The sequence below is a fragment of the Xenopus laevis genome, chromosome 7L, assembly GCF_017654675.1.
Source record: "Xenopus laevis strain J_2021 chromosome 7L, Xenopus_laevis_v10.1, whole genome shotgun sequence".
Taxonomy (NCBI): domain Eukaryota; kingdom Metazoa; phylum Chordata; class Amphibia; order Anura; family Pipidae; genus Xenopus; species Xenopus laevis.
Window position 1 is genome coordinate 86081049 of NC_054383.1, and position 17380 is coordinate 86098428.

At 37.0% G+C, this 17380-nt stretch overlaps 1 protein-coding gene across 2 annotated transcripts in view; it reads right to left on the minus strand.

Annotated features, from left to right (window-relative positions):
* The window catches only part of alg9.L (ALG9, alpha-1,2-mannosyltransferase L homeolog), a 72973-nt gene that overhangs the window by 24346 nt on the left and 31247 nt on the right, over nucleotides 1-17380 (minus strand). For both annotated transcript variants that reach the window (XM_018225912.2, XM_018225911.2), the window contains exons 10-12: nucleotides 12988-13117; nucleotides 11229-11376; nucleotides 10726-10855 (exon numbers count right to left, since the gene is read on the minus strand). In XM_018225912.2, the coding sequence (XP_018081401.1) occupies nucleotides 10726-10855; nucleotides 11229-11376; nucleotides 12988-13117 (408 nt within the window). The remainder of the gene's footprint in view (nucleotides 1-10725; nucleotides 10856-11228; nucleotides 11377-12987; nucleotides 13118-17380) is intronic.

Below are 17380 nucleotides of genomic sequence, written 5' to 3' on the forward strand. Positions count from 1 at the left end.
AAGTCTAGCAGAAAGGTTCAATAGTTTGCTCTGGTCGCTGGTAGCTATGTCCTCAAAGGTAATAATAAAAAAAAAATCAAGAATTATGGGATTTACACACCACTGAGTACAAATAGAAGTTTTATGTAGTAACAGAATCTGATTTTGACATGCTGAAATCTTCGACTTGTTTGAAGTGTTCCAATTTGTACCTGGAGGGTCAGTTAGCTACTGCACAGCATACCATGGTATAGCAGCATGGCAAGAGCAATGGTCAGCAATGTGAGGAAATAAATTGTGTTTTTTATCTTTAAACTATACAGTGCTGACCAGGTCCAAGTGTATTGAAATTAACTCATGACTTGCTGTAGTGCTCTATTGTTATTGCTGGAGACTTCCCAAAAACTTGTCATCTAATACTAGATAGCTCACGCCAGTTTAATCTCTCTCCATACAAATATTTATGCTTCATGCTACACTAGTTCTAGCAAATTTATTCAAACATCTGGAAAAATATTTAAAGGAATTGTTCAGTGTAAAAATAAAATCTGGGTAAATAGATAGGCTGTGCAAAATAAAAAATGTTTCTAATATAGTTAGTTAGCCATATATGTAATTGTACTTGATCCAAACTAAGATATTATTAATTCTAATTGGAAGCAGAACCAGCCTCTTGGGTTTATTTAATGTGTATATGACTTTTTGGTTGATTTAAGGTATGAAGATCCAAATTACAGAAAGATATGTTATCCTTGAAACCCCAGGTCCCGAGCATTCTGGATAACAGGTTCCCGAGCATTCTGGATAACAGGCTGGAGTGATTTGATATATAACATGTCAGTCAGAACACTACTTGCTTTTCTGCTCTCTTGGTTTACACTGACTGGTTACCCTGGCTACCAGTCAGAGACTTAAGGGGGGCACATGGGTCATATCTGTTGCTTTTGAATCTGAGCTGAATGCCGAGGATCAATTGCAAACTCAATGAACAGAAATGTACCATGTGGCCCCCCTTCAAGTCGCTGACTAACTCAGAGTTATAGAGCTGAAAAGCAGGAAGTTGGATTCTGGCTGTTTTTATCTGTTCACTCCAGCCTTTATACATTACATTTATAGCTAACTATATTAGAAACATTTTTTATTTTGCACAGCCTATCTATTTACGCAGTTTTTATTTTCAACTGAACTGTTCCTTTAAGGATTTTCTTTAATACAAACTTCAGGCCCATAATCACTTTTGATTCATATATTTCCAGCCAGCAGGAATACATAATTATTCATCTCTTTCCTCTCACTTAATCTTCCTGCTCATCACACAGTTGACCTGTAGCCAGTCCAGCTGGACAGGGACCACTGCTGTGAAATCTTTCCTGGAAATAACTGAAGTAGGCTACATGTTTGCCACTCTGCAAGTTCTGTGTAAAAGAACTTCTGTGAACCAGAGGCTTTTGTGTTTCTAGTTAAGTTCTCCCAAATAAAAGCTTTTAGAGTGGAATAGATGTTCAATGGGAAATGAAGGGAGAGAATTCAGCATGTTGCATTTCAGGCAGGTTCCTCATTGGAACATCAGAAGAAAGATACTGGATGCTAGTCGTCTAGTCATTAGGAAACTAAAGCTTGGTTCTCTTTTTTGTGAGGTTCACCTTTTACTCAGAGTTCTTCCCATAAGGTAAAAAATTAATACAGTGAAATCTCGATTTTAAGTACCCTGATTTTAAGTTTTTCTGCGTTTTACATTTTTTATTTGTGGTCCCACCAATTTATAATGCATTTCAATGGGTATTTTTCTCTGATCTTAAGTAACGGTTTACTGGATTTTCCATCAAAATTTTGTCCTGATGTACCCAAAAAACAGTTTTTTTCCTCTATGAATGTTATTTGTGAAATAGAGGTTTAAAATACTAACCAAATGTATATTTTGCCATGGTTCTGCCTGTAAATGGGCAATTGCAATCACTTATTGCTTTAGGTTGTGTATGTGAAAGAGTCTTGCACATGCCCCAATAGTGTAACATTAATGCTGCAATGTTTAACCCTTGTTATTAACACAGTAAATATTGTATCTCAAAGTAAAACGGATTCCTGTGCTTATAAACTTTCAGTACTTGAAGAAAAAAATTACCTTAACACATTCCCTGATTTTACATTTTCCTGGATTTTACAAAACTTTTTCCTGGTCCCCTGAAAAACGTAAAATGGGGGTTCTACTGTATAGGAATTTATAATTGTATAAATACAATTAAAATACATTAAATTGAAGATGCCGAATTCTACATTATTCGGTTGCCCTATTGTGTGGAAGCCAATTTAAAAGTACAAGTATGGGGATCAATTATCCAGAAATTGCCGAATTACAGAAAGGTCGTCTCCCATAGACTCAATTTTATCCAAATTTTTTAAAATTATTTTCTTTTTCTCTATACTTATAAAACAGCACATTGTACTTGATCCAAACTAAGATATTATTAATTCTTATTGGAAGCAGAACCAGCCTCTTGGGTTTATTTAATGTGTATATGTTTTTTTTGGTTGATTTAAGGTATGAAGATCCAAATTACAGAAAGATATGTTATCCTTAAAACCCCAGGTCCCGAGCATTCTGGATAACAGGTTCCATACCTGTAATATGATAAGTAAAACCTGTAATGAGAGCCAAAAAAACAAATGCAGCTTTCCAGAGAAGTAGTGTCATGTTTTTGCTGGGAATGTGACCCTAAAGCTGAGGGTTAGCACTGGATGTAGATCAGAAGAAAAGCAACTCATACTCTATGGTATCAATTTGTATCTGCACTTGACCCAGTGGGGCCTGTACTAACAAGCCAACTAAAAGCTGGCTTTATTTAGAGCACTCCCTGCACCACAAAACCACCAGCTCTGCACAATAAACTACAGTAATCGGGAACAGATAAAGCGGTGCTATCACTAGTGCAAACAATTGTAGTGCAAGAAAGCATGACGTTATATGGTTCTCCACTGTGTGTTTGCTGAACATTACTCTATGTACACTGATGTACACTTTTAGCAAAAAAACAAAAACAGAACTCTGTAATAACACACGAAAATTAAAGCATGAACACTTCAGAGAAATATTTGCACTTTCCAACTTTCATAAACGTATTTAGCTAATTGTCCTCTTTTGTACCAGCGCATGACTTCTGTACCAAATGGTTATGAGTAAACAGCATCAATATTTTCAAAGAGGAAGCACACTGGGTACTGACGTCAAAGTGGCCTTTATAGCCAGGCATATTATTTTCCTTATAAATACGTTTCTTACAAGGCAGGCAAGCAGTAAATCACATGCGTAGGATTACTCAGCTGTACAACACAGAGAGCTGAGGCCAGCACAAACAGAGAACTTGCCGAATGTGTAGAAGCATTACATTCAGTTGGGGGACCAGAGCCTTCTGCCTGTGTTATGGCTTTGGCTGACTTTAATGACTCATTTCAAAGGGGTGGTTCATCTTTAAGTTAACTTTTAGTATGTTATAGAATGGCTAATTCTAAGCAACTTTTATCTGGTCTTCATTGTTTATAGTTAATTTTAATTAATTATTAATTCTTCTGACTCTTTCCATCTTTCAACTGGGGGCCACTGACCCCACCTAAAAAACAAATGCTCCACAAGGTTACAATTTTGTTGTTTAACCCTCAATGACCACCTGATACCAGACCTGACATCATTTGCAACAGCTTTCTATGTATACCAAATGATCTAATAAAAGTTATTGTTGTCTTGGCTGTCCTAGAGCTGACACAATGCTGGAGTACATACATTTCTAATAAAATTGCACTTTAATTTAAATAAGATTATAGGGTACTGCAAATAGTGTATTTTCCCTGGAAGCTCAATAACAAGGGGCCCTCACAATAAATCAAAAGTAACAAATTTTAGATGTTTATACTATATGCATAAGTCCAAGAACTACAATTTACCATGGGATCCTGGAAGCTGTAGAATAACAGCTGGATGGTAGCAGATCAGCTACCTACATTGCTTGGAACCCTCATATCTTTATCTGTGGCCCCTATTTCAATACACAAATTCCATTACTATATCACTAAGAGACCACAAATTATGTACATGACAATATACAAAGATATACTGTATGTTACAATGTCCATTGAATTTGCAGACATTGATGGTACTGTATATGCTATAAATTCAGCAAAGCAGTTGATGAGGTCATGCTCAGGAACACTCTGGGGCCGATTCACTAAATTCGAGTGAAGGATTCGAAGTAAAAAAACTTCGAATTTCGAAGTATTTTTTGGGCTACTTCAACCATCGAATGGGCTACTTCGACCTTCGACTACAACTACGAATCGAAGGATTCGAACTAAAAATCGTTTGACTATTCGACCATTCGATAGTCGAAGTACTGTCTCTTTAAAAAAAACTTCGACCCCCTAGTTCGGCAGCTAAAAGCTACCGAAGTCAATGTTAGCCTATGGGGAAGGTCCCCATAGGCTTGCCTAAGTTTTTTTGATCGAAGGATATTCCTTCGATCGTTGGATTAAAATCCTTCGAATCGTTCGATTTGAAGGATTTAATCGTTCGATCGAAGGAATAATCCTTCGATCGTTCGATCTAATTTTCTGCGCTAAATCCTTCGACTTCGATATTCGAAGTCAAGGATTTTAGTTCCTAGTCGAATATCGAGGGTTAATTAACCCTCGATATTCGACCCTTGATGAATCGGCCCCTAAAACAACAGAGTGAATTAAAGCTATGGAGGAAGAAAGGAATTATAGGCATGGGAATCAAAAACATTTTTACAGATTTTGCAAACAAGAAAAAAATGTACAGACACCTGTTGACGAGAGCTAAAGCAAAATAATCCAACTGATAATAAACAAGTGCCTTGGTTTAACTTATAAAAACTACTCTATGGTCTAGGCAAAGTCTGGACCTAACTCTAGTACAGTCTCAGCTTGACTCATAGTTATTATAGTATGTGAGAAACATATTTGCAGTGTATACACTCCAGATTATGCTTACTGCATCCCCCAACACTTATTACAAATGATCATGGTGTTGGCTAGAGGGCTAGAGGTTAAAGGGGTTGTTCACCAATGTGTTAAAGCGGACCTGTCATCAACACATAAAAAGTTGCATAATGAAAGACCTTTGCAAATTAAACATGGAACACATTCAAAACATTCATACCGGTTATAAATGTGTTTAAATATCTGTAAATCAAATATTATCTGGCCCGCCTCTATGCCTGAGGCACAGAGGAGGGGAAGTCAATTATTTTCACTTTCCATTCAGCACTTTACTACACTCCTCACATTTCCCCTTCCCTACTCTGGCTCTATAATTGTGTAGGGCAATGTGCATGGGCATTAGGTCCCTCATTTTGGTGCATACACAAGTTTTTGAGGTGATACACAATTTGTCTGAACGGTGTCCACAAAATGGCTGCTGACCGAAGGAAGCAAAATTTAAACAAAAAGTTTAGTGTACGTAAAGTTTATTTTGCTCAACTAACATGACTGTAAAGAATTTGGAATTATTTCTTAGGGTGACAGGTCCCCTTTAACTTTTAGTATATGTAGAGGGTAATATTCTGAGACAAATTGCACTTGGTTTTCATTTTTTTATTATTTGTGGTTTTTGAGTTATTTACCTTTTTATTTGGTAGCTCAGAATTGGCCATTCTATAACATACTAAAAGTTACCAAACCTTAAAATAAGTCCTTGCATCTGATGCATACATATTCCCTTATGCCAATTTGCAAGTGGAGATCAGGACTTCCACTAGGTGCATGGCTCCCACTCACTCAATCTCCCAGATAACAAGTTCAAGAATGGAAAGGAAATTCTGACATTTACGGTATTCTATTCATGCCTATATGACACCTCTACATCAGCAATTAAAAGAACTAGAACTAAAAAAAAACTAGTCCAGAGGGAGACATTAACTTTTAACCCATCTGCTATCTCCTAAAACAAATGTAATTTTTTGACAAATTTACAATGGAATATTACAAACTGTTAAAAAAAAACAAAAAAACCTATGAACATGCATAGGCAAGCAAGCAAACAAGATGAATCCTCTTCTGTACACAATTTACCACAGTAGTATAGACTTCAATCCCTTTCACAAATGCAGTTTTAAATGAAAGGGTTAAAAATCTGAAATCACTTCAACCTGCAAAAAAAACTGTGTTCTATTACATTCTCAAGGCAACTCTCAAGCCAAAAAGAGCAGGTTATTATTACTTCTCGCTCTCCTTCCCCGTTGATCCAATCTACACCATGCCTCTAATAGCCTCCGACAATAGAGCTGACGAGCTTTTCAGAGCTGTAGCCCGTGCTGATTTCTCCTGAATGTGCTGCTGATGGCAGCATGCAGTGCTCAGTCCTACATTTTGAAGACAAGTCTTGAATAGAATGGTAACAAGCCACGCTTCCCCCTTCCTCTGTGTCCTACCCACCCTTTAGGAATACGGGCTCAGGAAGATGGGATGCGTGCAACATTATTAGGCTGACAATGGCAAAGCAAGCGAGGAAAAAAAACAAAGGCTGGTTTATAAATCAGTACTGCAGGCCAAAAATTCAGATTGGTACTTTCTTCTCCTTTGTCCCTACCAGCAATCTTTTTAAAGTCTCATTAGCTGTATTTCTTGTAATAACATACTACAATTATCCAAGCCAGTCCTTGGCAGGAGGAAATAGTGAGGATAGAAATCTATATAACCATTGTTAAGAGATGTTTTATTCATTGAACATTAACCTTTAGTGTGCCACTCAAAAACAAGTCCTTAAATCACTGATGTTGATGTATTTATACAGCATGTTCCTTTGACCTTGGCCAAGACACTTTAAACTCTTTGCTTTAGAAAACAAAAAGCAGAATTGAAAGATACTTTACACAGGATTAGTTTACTTTGTAACATAAAAGTAGCAGATGATGCAAAAAAAATTTTTTTTAAAGGGGAAATTTTTTTTTTTCAAACTGCATCAGTTACTAATAGTGCTGCTCCGGCAGAATTCTGCACAGAAATCCATTTCTCAAAAGAGCAAACAGATTTTTTTATATTCAATTTTGAAATCTGACATTGGGCTAGACATATTGTCAATTTCCCAGCTGCCCCAAGTCATATTCCAGTGTCTTATTCAAATCAATGCATGGTTGCTAGGGTAATTTGGACCCTTGCAATCAGATTGCTAAAATTACAAATTGGAAAGCTACTGACTATAAAGATGACTCAAAAACCACAAATAATAAAAAAATAAAACTACGCTCTACATCATTCTAAAAAATAATTTAAAGGTGAACAACCCCTTTAAAAAAGATTATTTTATTTATTATTTATTTTTTCTTTGCATAATAAAAAGAAAATGTAATTCTAAGCAAGATAGAGTACATGTTTAATACAAAGGCAAATACTTGTTCTTGTCACTCTATGTGCCATGCAAATATATTTCATGTGGAGTGACAGAGATTGGTGTTGGAAATTTATTGCCTTACATATAAATAGTAGAAATGTTCCTGATTAGTATAATTAGCCTTTAATGCATAACTATTTTCCTCCAATTGTGCGGTTAATTTGTCATGATGTCCATGCTAAAAAATTTTTTTATATAGTTTAAGTGTTGCTCATGCTGAGAATATTCTTGGTAATCTGTCAGCCTTCAATCAGAAGTAGACCCTACATTTCTGCATTTCTATTTGCAGACCTGACTCACTCCTTAATCAGGCAAAATTCTTTTCTATTTCCGACTACGCAGCAAGTAACGATCGTTCCCTGATGTCACCAAATCATTTGCACCCACCTGCATTAATGAGCAGTTATTTTTATTAATGTAAAAAATAAAAAAGGAAAATGTTAAAATTGTTGCTGCTCAATTTAATTATTTTAGTGTATAGATTAGGAAATGCAACCTGCTGAAAAAGCTCCCTAATTCATTTCTATACAGTCCTCCTACCCCTTCCAGAAACATAGCAAGGGAGATTCCAGATTCTGGATGCTTCTCCTGATTTCCAGGAAGGAGCATCCACATTTAGGAGGTTATTTATCAAAGGTCAAATTTTTGATTTTTTTATACCTAGAATGAACTCATGGTTTCTAATTTAAGAAGAAACTCAAATCGAAAAGCGAGTTTGAGGTTAACAACCGGAAACTCAAATTGATTGAGTTTTCAACGAAAAAAAAATAGGCAAAACCTTCCAAAAAAACCTAAAACATCATGAAGGCTATTAACATCTTCAAATGGTTCAATGGACCTCTGCTTGACTCCTACATGACCTCGACAGGTTTTAGATGGTGTATTTTCGGTTTCAAGCTATTTCCAGGGCCAAGGTATAATAAATCTCGAAAAAAAAAATTTGAGTTTTTTTCTTTTCTTTTTTTTTTTTTTAAAAACCTGAGTTGTTTTATAGATTTTAGACCAAAAAAATAACCTTGAAAACTTGCATTTTAGTGTAAAAAAACAACTCAATCCTTAATAAATCTGCCCCTTAAAGATGACTTTGTCCTGGCTTTTCACTTACTGCATTCCTTCCTTATCTGACATGCTTTCTTGCATGATATATTGCTATACTCTTCCATTGATGTGGTGTAGTAGACAGGCCTGGATTTGTGGAGAGGCCCCCAAGGCCTGGGCCTAGGGTGGCAGGATTTTAGGGGCGGCATGCTGCCCAACCACACCCACATTGGTTCAGAAACACTGGGAGGTGCAGGAGATAACATAGTTTTTAAGATTTTCTGTACACCAATCACCATTGCTCATCGCTCAAATGAAAATTTGATTGAATAAAAGGGAGAGGACAGGGCAACGAACAGCAGCGGGCCTAGGGGCACTTGCTATGTAAATCCGGCGCTGGAAGTAGAGAAGAAAACTGCAGAGGTCTCTTATCTCCCCTTATATATTTCCATGTCAGCTTCTTTGATCTTGACAGGTTATAGGTTACCAGACAACTTGCAACACAGCTCAGATGAAAGAAGGTATGGTGCTGTCAGTGAGGAGAAAGGTTAAAAGCATAATAATATAGGAATGTTTCCTAATAAGCCATGGAAAGGACAGTTATGTTCTTTAACCCTAATGTGTTTCTGCCTATAGGCGCGATAATGGCTGTTAGTGTGATGACAGTTTCTCTTTACATGATTTTAAAAAAAGCCAGCACACCCTGACTACCATTTAAGGCTAGGACCAAAGTAGACTGCATTGTTCCAATATGAACGTGAACAGCCAGGAGCACTGCGCCAATTTATTAGAGGAGGCAAAAAGCCACCCCTGAAAGAGAAAATGAAGAGAGTAACTATTATACTTTTCTATGCATCCACATCACTTTTTCCAAAATTAGTAAAAATGTTTCTCCAAACTACCCACATCCTGCATTATCCATTTTAAAAATAATAATTAGTGTTCACTACTAAGACAACTTCTCTGAAAGTAAATGCTCTTTGAAACTCCTAGCACACAACACCGACTTGTAACAATGTATTATCTAGTAGGTTTTGAAAGAATAGAAAAGAGAGTAATCTGGCTTCCTTTAAACGCAAGAATACTCAATAAAGTTCTTTATTAAGCAACTAATTTATTGACTTCTGAAAATCCTCAACAGGATTACAATAACTTTTAACACATGTCCCGATTGCTTGGATTAGGCATTACTTCCTCAACATGTTGATTACAATTTATAACAATTATCTACCACCTGCTTCGCTCACTAGAGCTCCTGTGACTAGGGAAACCGAAATGAAGATGGTTCTGTAGTGCGACTACACATTAGTTTACCTTGTTGCTGAGGGAGTTGATATTTTGAGCTAAAAAAAAAAAAAAAACCTTGCATCCAACATTTCTAAACCTCTAAGGCCTCAAGCACATAAGCAGATTTGGGGAGATTTAGTCGCCAACCGGGCGACAATCTCCCCAAACTGCCTTCCCCGTACCTGCCGTCTGCTATAATGACGAAATGCCAGCACCAATGCACTCGCAGAGCTTCGATTTCTGAAGTTGCCCGAAGTTTCTTCGTGAGGCAAGTTTGGGCGACTTCAGAAATCAAATTGCCGCAAGTGCATTGGCGCTGGCATTTTGTCATTATAGCAGGAGGCAGGCACAGAGAAGGCTGTTCGGAATCTGCCCGTATGCTAGCTCCCTTAATCTCTAACTTGAGGAGGCTCATTTATAAATACTGGCCAAATTTAAACCTGGGCAGTTACCCATGGCAACCAAACAGATCATTGCTTTCACTGTTCAACCCGCAGCTGGGTTACTGCCCAGTGTTTATAAATGAGCCCCAAGGAGCACCAAACCATTTGGTGAATTGTATTTTACTTAGACCTATGTGCATCCAGTGCCACACGGACACAAAATCTGTCCACAAAGGTAATCTTTTGTACCTCAATTGGTGAGCCAACTACCACACACAGCTCGCACAGCATTAGGTGAATGCATTCCAGTAGGAATTTATCAAAATGGCAGATTACAGTTTACCATTGAAAAACTACCTCCAAGTGAACGCATTTTAATAACTTGCACTGCCTCTACCCCAGTCCCTTCCCATACTAATATCCCCCCCTACCTTGAAAGGTGTACCAGGAAATGTATAAAGAAATATGTATAACACAAGAAAGTATACTGTATTACCCTGTTTATTTCCTTGTCAAAATCAATAAAGAAAGATTTGGAAATGAATAACTTGCACTGAAATACTTAAATAACATGACAGTATTCGTGCTTTATGTAGCTAAAACACTTGCATTCAAACAAAAAAAACCTTGCCCACTTACATATCTAGATCTTTCCTCTCGATTCTGGTCATTCATGTCCTTGGGAATGATTCTCGTTGCTCGTGTCCCTTTAGCAAAAGGTTTTGGTAGTTGGCCTCTAAACTCTGATTCAATAAACTGGAGCTGCCAACTAAACAAGAAAAGTAAGAAGCAGTAAACATGAATAATGAAAAGATAGAAACTAAATGTATTCACCAATAAATGTTAAGGTTTTGCAAAAACATTTCAGCAAGCCCATTTTTGAAACAATTTGCAGTTATGTTAATTTTTTATTATTTGGCTTTAATAGAAAGATAATAAATAAAATACAAATAAAATGTATGCCTCCCAGAGAAAATAATTATGAAACTGTAAAATATAACATCAATTGAAAAGTCATTCAATAAGGTACTAAAAGTGAACTCAATAATGAAATTCATTTATAAAAGACTTATCTGAATGGCAAAAATGGTGCCTGGGAAAATAACGTCATGACTTTTTTTTGGGGTTAAGGGCAAACTCACTTATCTGGAAGAAGAAAGTTGCTAGGGAAACGATACCATTCCTTCCCTACACATACATTAACAGTTCTCCCCTCTGGAACCGTGTGCACAGTAGGATCCCCGGCAATTTGGTGAAATTCAGGATATAGGTCTAGGGGTGCATGGTACCCTATATAAAATAAAAATTATCAGTGTGCTAAACTAAAAAGAGGTAATATTGCTGAGGCTGGAAAGAAATACAATATTGCATTAATTATATTGATCAACGTGGCAATCAAGTTTATCTAAGCTTCAATAAATTCACAAGTTAAAATCCATGTGATAATCTCTTACATTTTTCTACAGTCGTTATTACTTGCAAAATCAAGGAATATCACAATTTAAATTACGCTTCCCTGAGGATTATCTTTTTTACTTAACTCATGTCATTTGCAAAGTTCTATGAAAAATGAGTTCCACATCCTCAATGTGGCATGTTTATCAACATAACAAATTATCCATACATGAATTTCATTGAATCTTATAAAGTTCCAATGTAATATTTGTATACCACACCAAGCCCCCTATCAAATGTAAAACTAACATCCACATCTGTTGCACCTATAACTGCATTTAGGTAACACAGGGAATTTATAATTCCTAAACATTTCAAATATATAGGGAATAATGTAGCCTTTTTGTAAAGTATAAAGATATTATAAGTCACTGATGAGTTCTATGATCCTGTAAAGGCACAAGGCTTTTATACAGGCCATGGAACTCTAAGGTGAGTTTTAATACCCTCATATTTTACAACAGGGGGACTTTAATTGATTCAAGAAATGAAATCACTAGGCACTGATTATAACCAATGACATAACTTAACACCATATATAAGGATATAACAGTATTTTTCACACTAAAATAGTATAACACCATATGTGCTGTGTTTGCCCATTGTTATTAACTATCCAAATGCACACCACAGGCAAAGTTTCACCTCCCCTCATGGCTGTCTCTGTCCAACTTTCTGTATGGAAACGTACAGTACCTACGACATTTTCTTTGACTCTGTACAACGTAAAAGGGGTTGCTCACCTTTAAATTAACTATTAGTATGATGTAGAGAGTGATATTCCGAGACAATTTGCAATTGAGTTAACTTTTTATTATTTTGTGGTTTCTGAGTTATTTAGCTTTTTATTCAGCAGCTCTCCAGTTTTCGATCTCAGCAATCTGGTTGCTAGGGTTCAAATTACCCTAGCAACCATGCATTAATATGAATAAGAGACTGTAATATGAATAGGAGAGGGCCTGAATAGAAAGAGGAGTAATACAAAGTAGCAATAACAATACATGTGTAGCCTTACAGAGCACTGTTTATTTTTAGATGGGATCAGTGACCCCCATTTGAAAGCTCGAAACAGTCTGAAGAGGAAGGCAAATAATTCAAAAACTCAAAAAAAGAAAAAATGAAGGCCAATTAAAAAGGTGCTTAAAATTAGCCATTCTTTAACATTCTAAAAGTTAACTTATAGATGAACCACCCCTTTAATAACCTGTTCCACTCAACAATTTGTCAACTCATTCTGAAACGTATCAATCCCTAGCAACTGGGAGGCAGGGAGTTAAATCCTGCAGCTCCACTAGTACAGCACCAAAACCCAATTTACCAGCTAAAAAGGTTTTGGCCACTGGGCTAACACTCTGGGCTCAGTCTGTAGCTGACTTCCATCCAATACAAAGGAAAGTTCTAAAATTGTGACACATTAATTACGAAACAGCGTTCTAGTACACTCACCTCGGAACAAGGCTACTGAACGGGAGATGGATAGGAGGCCAAAAAGCACAACAGTCCCTAGAGCTAGCCAATTCGAAGATACAGTGTAATGCTCTAAGCGGTACCGTTGGAACAAAAAGTGGTAGCATTTCTATAGGGAAAAAACGTAGGTGTTAAGATTGCAATTTTATTAAAAATAAACATTAGGTAAAGGTTAATTACCTTTGGGATGTAGAATAGATGAACAGATGATTCCTTGAAGGCAGGAAACATTTTCCCTAATATTTTCACAGGTTAAAAAAAAATATATAACAACACAGGAAAAAACAGGGTTTTGTTTAACCATGTCCTACCTCTGACATAGTGAAAGGATACAGGAGGTGGTAGAAGATCAAAGTGTTTGAAGTGACCTTTGATTGTCTGACTTTGTGTATATAGACAACCTAGAAGCTAAATTCATTTTTTTAAAATGTTAGGGTCCCTCTGAATGGCGATGGTATATCGGCAGCCCTTTGAAATGCGACAAGCACCCATGCAAAACTTAAGGTGCACTATCCAACATACTATACTATAATTTCCTCTTTACTTAATTATCTGCTGATGCACCATATACTAGAAGATTGTTTCTTATGAAACAATTTTATCTGTGCATGCATAGGCAACTTTGAATTTAGGCTATTTATCTGAAAAATAAAAATACATTTTTCATGAGTATGTATTATCTTGCATTTATTTTCCTTGAAAGAGATAATAAAGAAAGAGGATAAGCTTACAGTGTATGCAGGACATGCTTTCATGAAATATTTCTACATACATAGATATACGTATATATAAATATATATACACATATAGTGAATAAAGTACCTCCTATTGTAAAATATAAGGATATTATAAGTTACCGAGGAGTTCCATGGACATATAAAAGAACGAGACCAAAGGCTGAGTGTATTTATACAGGTCAAAGAACTCAAAGGTGACTTCTAAAATCCTCATATTTTGCAACAGGGGGTACTTTATTATGACACACAAGTTTCAGTAAGTCATGTGACAGAAATTACATCACTAAGCACCGATTATAAACGATGATATCATCACTAAGCACTGTCTTTAAGGATATATTCATGGCTCTTGTGTGTGTGTGTATATATTATATATATATATATATATCCTTGATAAAGGCCCCAATGTGGGCTGAAAGGTTGGAGGCACAGTGATGTGACAAATATTTTCTGATAATCCTAACAAAAACCGGAATGCTTTTGAGCATTTATACACATGAATTTGGCCAAGCACCCGGGAAGTGAAATTCGGTGAGAGAGTTTGGCTTGAAGCTGTCCACACACATACAGTTCATAGGCGCTGAAAAATCAGATTGTGAGTGATCAATCACACATGTCAATGGCCCAATTATAAAAGGTATGTCCAATGGCAGAGTTCACCAAATACATAAGGGATATGTGGCCTCTGCCACTTTCCAGCTGAGGATCTCCTTAAGGTGACGATGGAGATCGTAAGCCACCAGGATTTTTACTCCCACTTCTGTGACTCCAATCATTTCAGATAGCAATGAAAAGATACAAAATGATTTATGTGATATCTCAGCTCTGTGGGAAAGCGGCTTCTTCAGATAAAAATGAACCCAAATAGCCCAAAGGGACTATACTGTATGTACACACTAACTGGTACAGTATTACCATCTAGTGGTGGAAAAATGAACTGAAACAAGAAACAATGGAAATAAACTGAAAGAAGACCGCTATATAGATAACAACGATCTTAAATGTAACACATGACAAAAGAGCCAAAAACAAATATTTACAGTATATGAAGTATAGAGAAACTCTGGGTCCATAATTAAAATTGCTAAATAAACCGATGTTACTAAACGGTAGGGATGCACCGAATCCAGGATTCGGGATTTGGCCTTTTTCAGCAGGATTCGGATAAAGCTGGCCATAGATGTTGAGATTTTTAAAAGATCAGATCCTGATCGTGAGACCAATATCTTCTCAGAACGATCGTACGATCGTACGAATTTACCATCAACTAAAAAGACCAATTTGGCAGGAAAACAAAGGGGAGCTGCCTGCTTGGCCCTGCAAACATAGAGAGATTGCACTGGGGCCGACAAAGATTTTTTGACCTGGCCGATCAATTTCCCGACAGATGTCGGCCGAAAAATCGTAAGATGTACGATCGTTCGAATACCACTAACCGCACGATAATTTCGAAGGATTGGTCGGACTTCCCTAAAATCGGTCGTTCGGCAAGAAGAATCGTCGCGTCTATGGGGACCTTAAGGCTGAATCCTTCTGCCTGGCCGAACCGAATCCAACCCTAATTTTCATATGCAAATTAGGGGTGGGAAGGAAAATCTCGTGACTTTTAGTCGCAAAACAAGGAAGTAAAAAATGTTTTCCCTTTCCCACCCCTAATTTGCATATACAAATTAGGATTCGGATTCAGTTCGGTATTCGGACGAATCTTTTGTGAAGGATTCGGGGGTTCGGGCGAATCCAAAATAGTGGATTCGGTGCATCCCTACTAAACGGTTTACTAAGCGGCTAAGTCAAGGTTGCCATGAGTGTGTTGGGGCAGATGGAAGTCTAGACAGGGGCCCAGTTACAGTGGGGTACCCCGACAGATGCACCAGCCCAGTTTTTGCAGGTCCTGAAAAGGGCTAAGGTTGTAGGAGGGTGGGCATAAAGAGACAGGACCTTTCTAGAAGAGAATTTTTTTTTACTGAGGTACTAGTCTACTTGGGTGGCAAGCCCCACTCTTTAGGGGCATCTAGGCAGGCAGTAGGCTGATAATAAGGGTCCCTTAGAGGCAATGGGCACTGCCAGCTAAGTAGTATGATGCCCCATTATTTCTAATTGTGTCAGTGCCCGTTGTGATAACTTGCAAGAAACCACGAGTAAGTAATACCAGATGAAGCAACTTTCTTGTTGTTTCTGGATATGAATTTTGTATTCTTACTTTTGGCACTTCCCTACTGACAGTTTGAAATTGCAGAGATAATCTCCTGGCCCTACCCAGCCTCAATATTACTAGTTGTTTGACAGGGACGTAACGACAGAGATTTGACAGGGACGTAACGACAGAGAAGCAGACCCTGCGGCTGCAGAGGGGGCCAGGATGCCCTAATTAATAAGTAATTTCAACATATATTGGTAAAACTGTATGACCTCTGGATTTGTTGGGGGCCCTAAAATCTAGTTACGCCACTGTTGTTTAACCTTTTTTTTTTTTATTTCAATCTTTTTATTATTTTAAATCACAAATAACAGGACAAGACACAATACTGTAGATTACAGAATAGTATTAATCTTACAACAAAAACAAAAAAAAAAAAAAAAAAAGGGGGGGAGGGAACAGAAAAAGTGAAATACCAAGTTAACGTGACGTTACCGTATTCCCCTATCTAATGACGTTATATGGGGCCTAAGCAATTATTATAGGTATCATAGCAAAGTGAACCACAACTTAAGAGGGTCATATATAACTGACCCATATCTATATTAAATGTGAGGATAGAATAAAAGGTGAGAGTGAAAAAGGAAAGAAAAAAAAAAAAAAAAAAATTTGTGCTTAGATTCAAACTCGTGCCCAAGTAGAGGCCCGAAAAGGGTGCATGTTACTAACTCCCGTGTCTCTAGGGTTTCTATGACCTTACTATTAAACTCTTGTTAATCATGGTGATCGAATCTCTATTAGTGCCTAAAGAGGAGAAAAAAAAAAAAAAAGAAAAAAAAAAAAAAACCCCCAATACAGAACAGTCCAAAACTATACATTTCACCTCGACTGCTTACATTTACACATGAACAAGTATTTTTATACTATTACAATGATAAAAGATTGTCTGGCATTCCCGATCCATACCTATATTCAATCCAAGGATTCCATACTACTAGAAATTTCGAATGAGTATCCTGGAGGATGCTCATCATTTTCTCTTGGGACATAATCCAATCTATTCTGGATTTAACTGGCTCTATTGGAATTTGTTTAACCTTTTTTATTTCCATTTTGGCCATAGTGGTAGCATGCTGGAAAGTGAGCAATAGATAAAGTTAGAAGATAACTCTAGAGCAAAGCTTTATTTCAGCTCTGAGAATAACATTTCCATAGATAATTCTGTCTTTCCTGAGCAAAATGATTTTACCCACCTGTTGTTGGCCTAGAGCAAAATTCATTTTTGAGGTGCCTAACCCCCCACAAACATGAATTCCATTGCACATACAGATATGGGACCTGTTATCCAGAATGCTTGGGACCTGGGGTTTTCCGGATAACAAATTATCCATAATTTGGATCTTCATACCTTAAGTCTACTAGAAAATCATGTCAACATTAAATATACCCAATAGGCTGGTTTTGCTTCCAATAAGGATTCATTATATCTTAGTTTGGA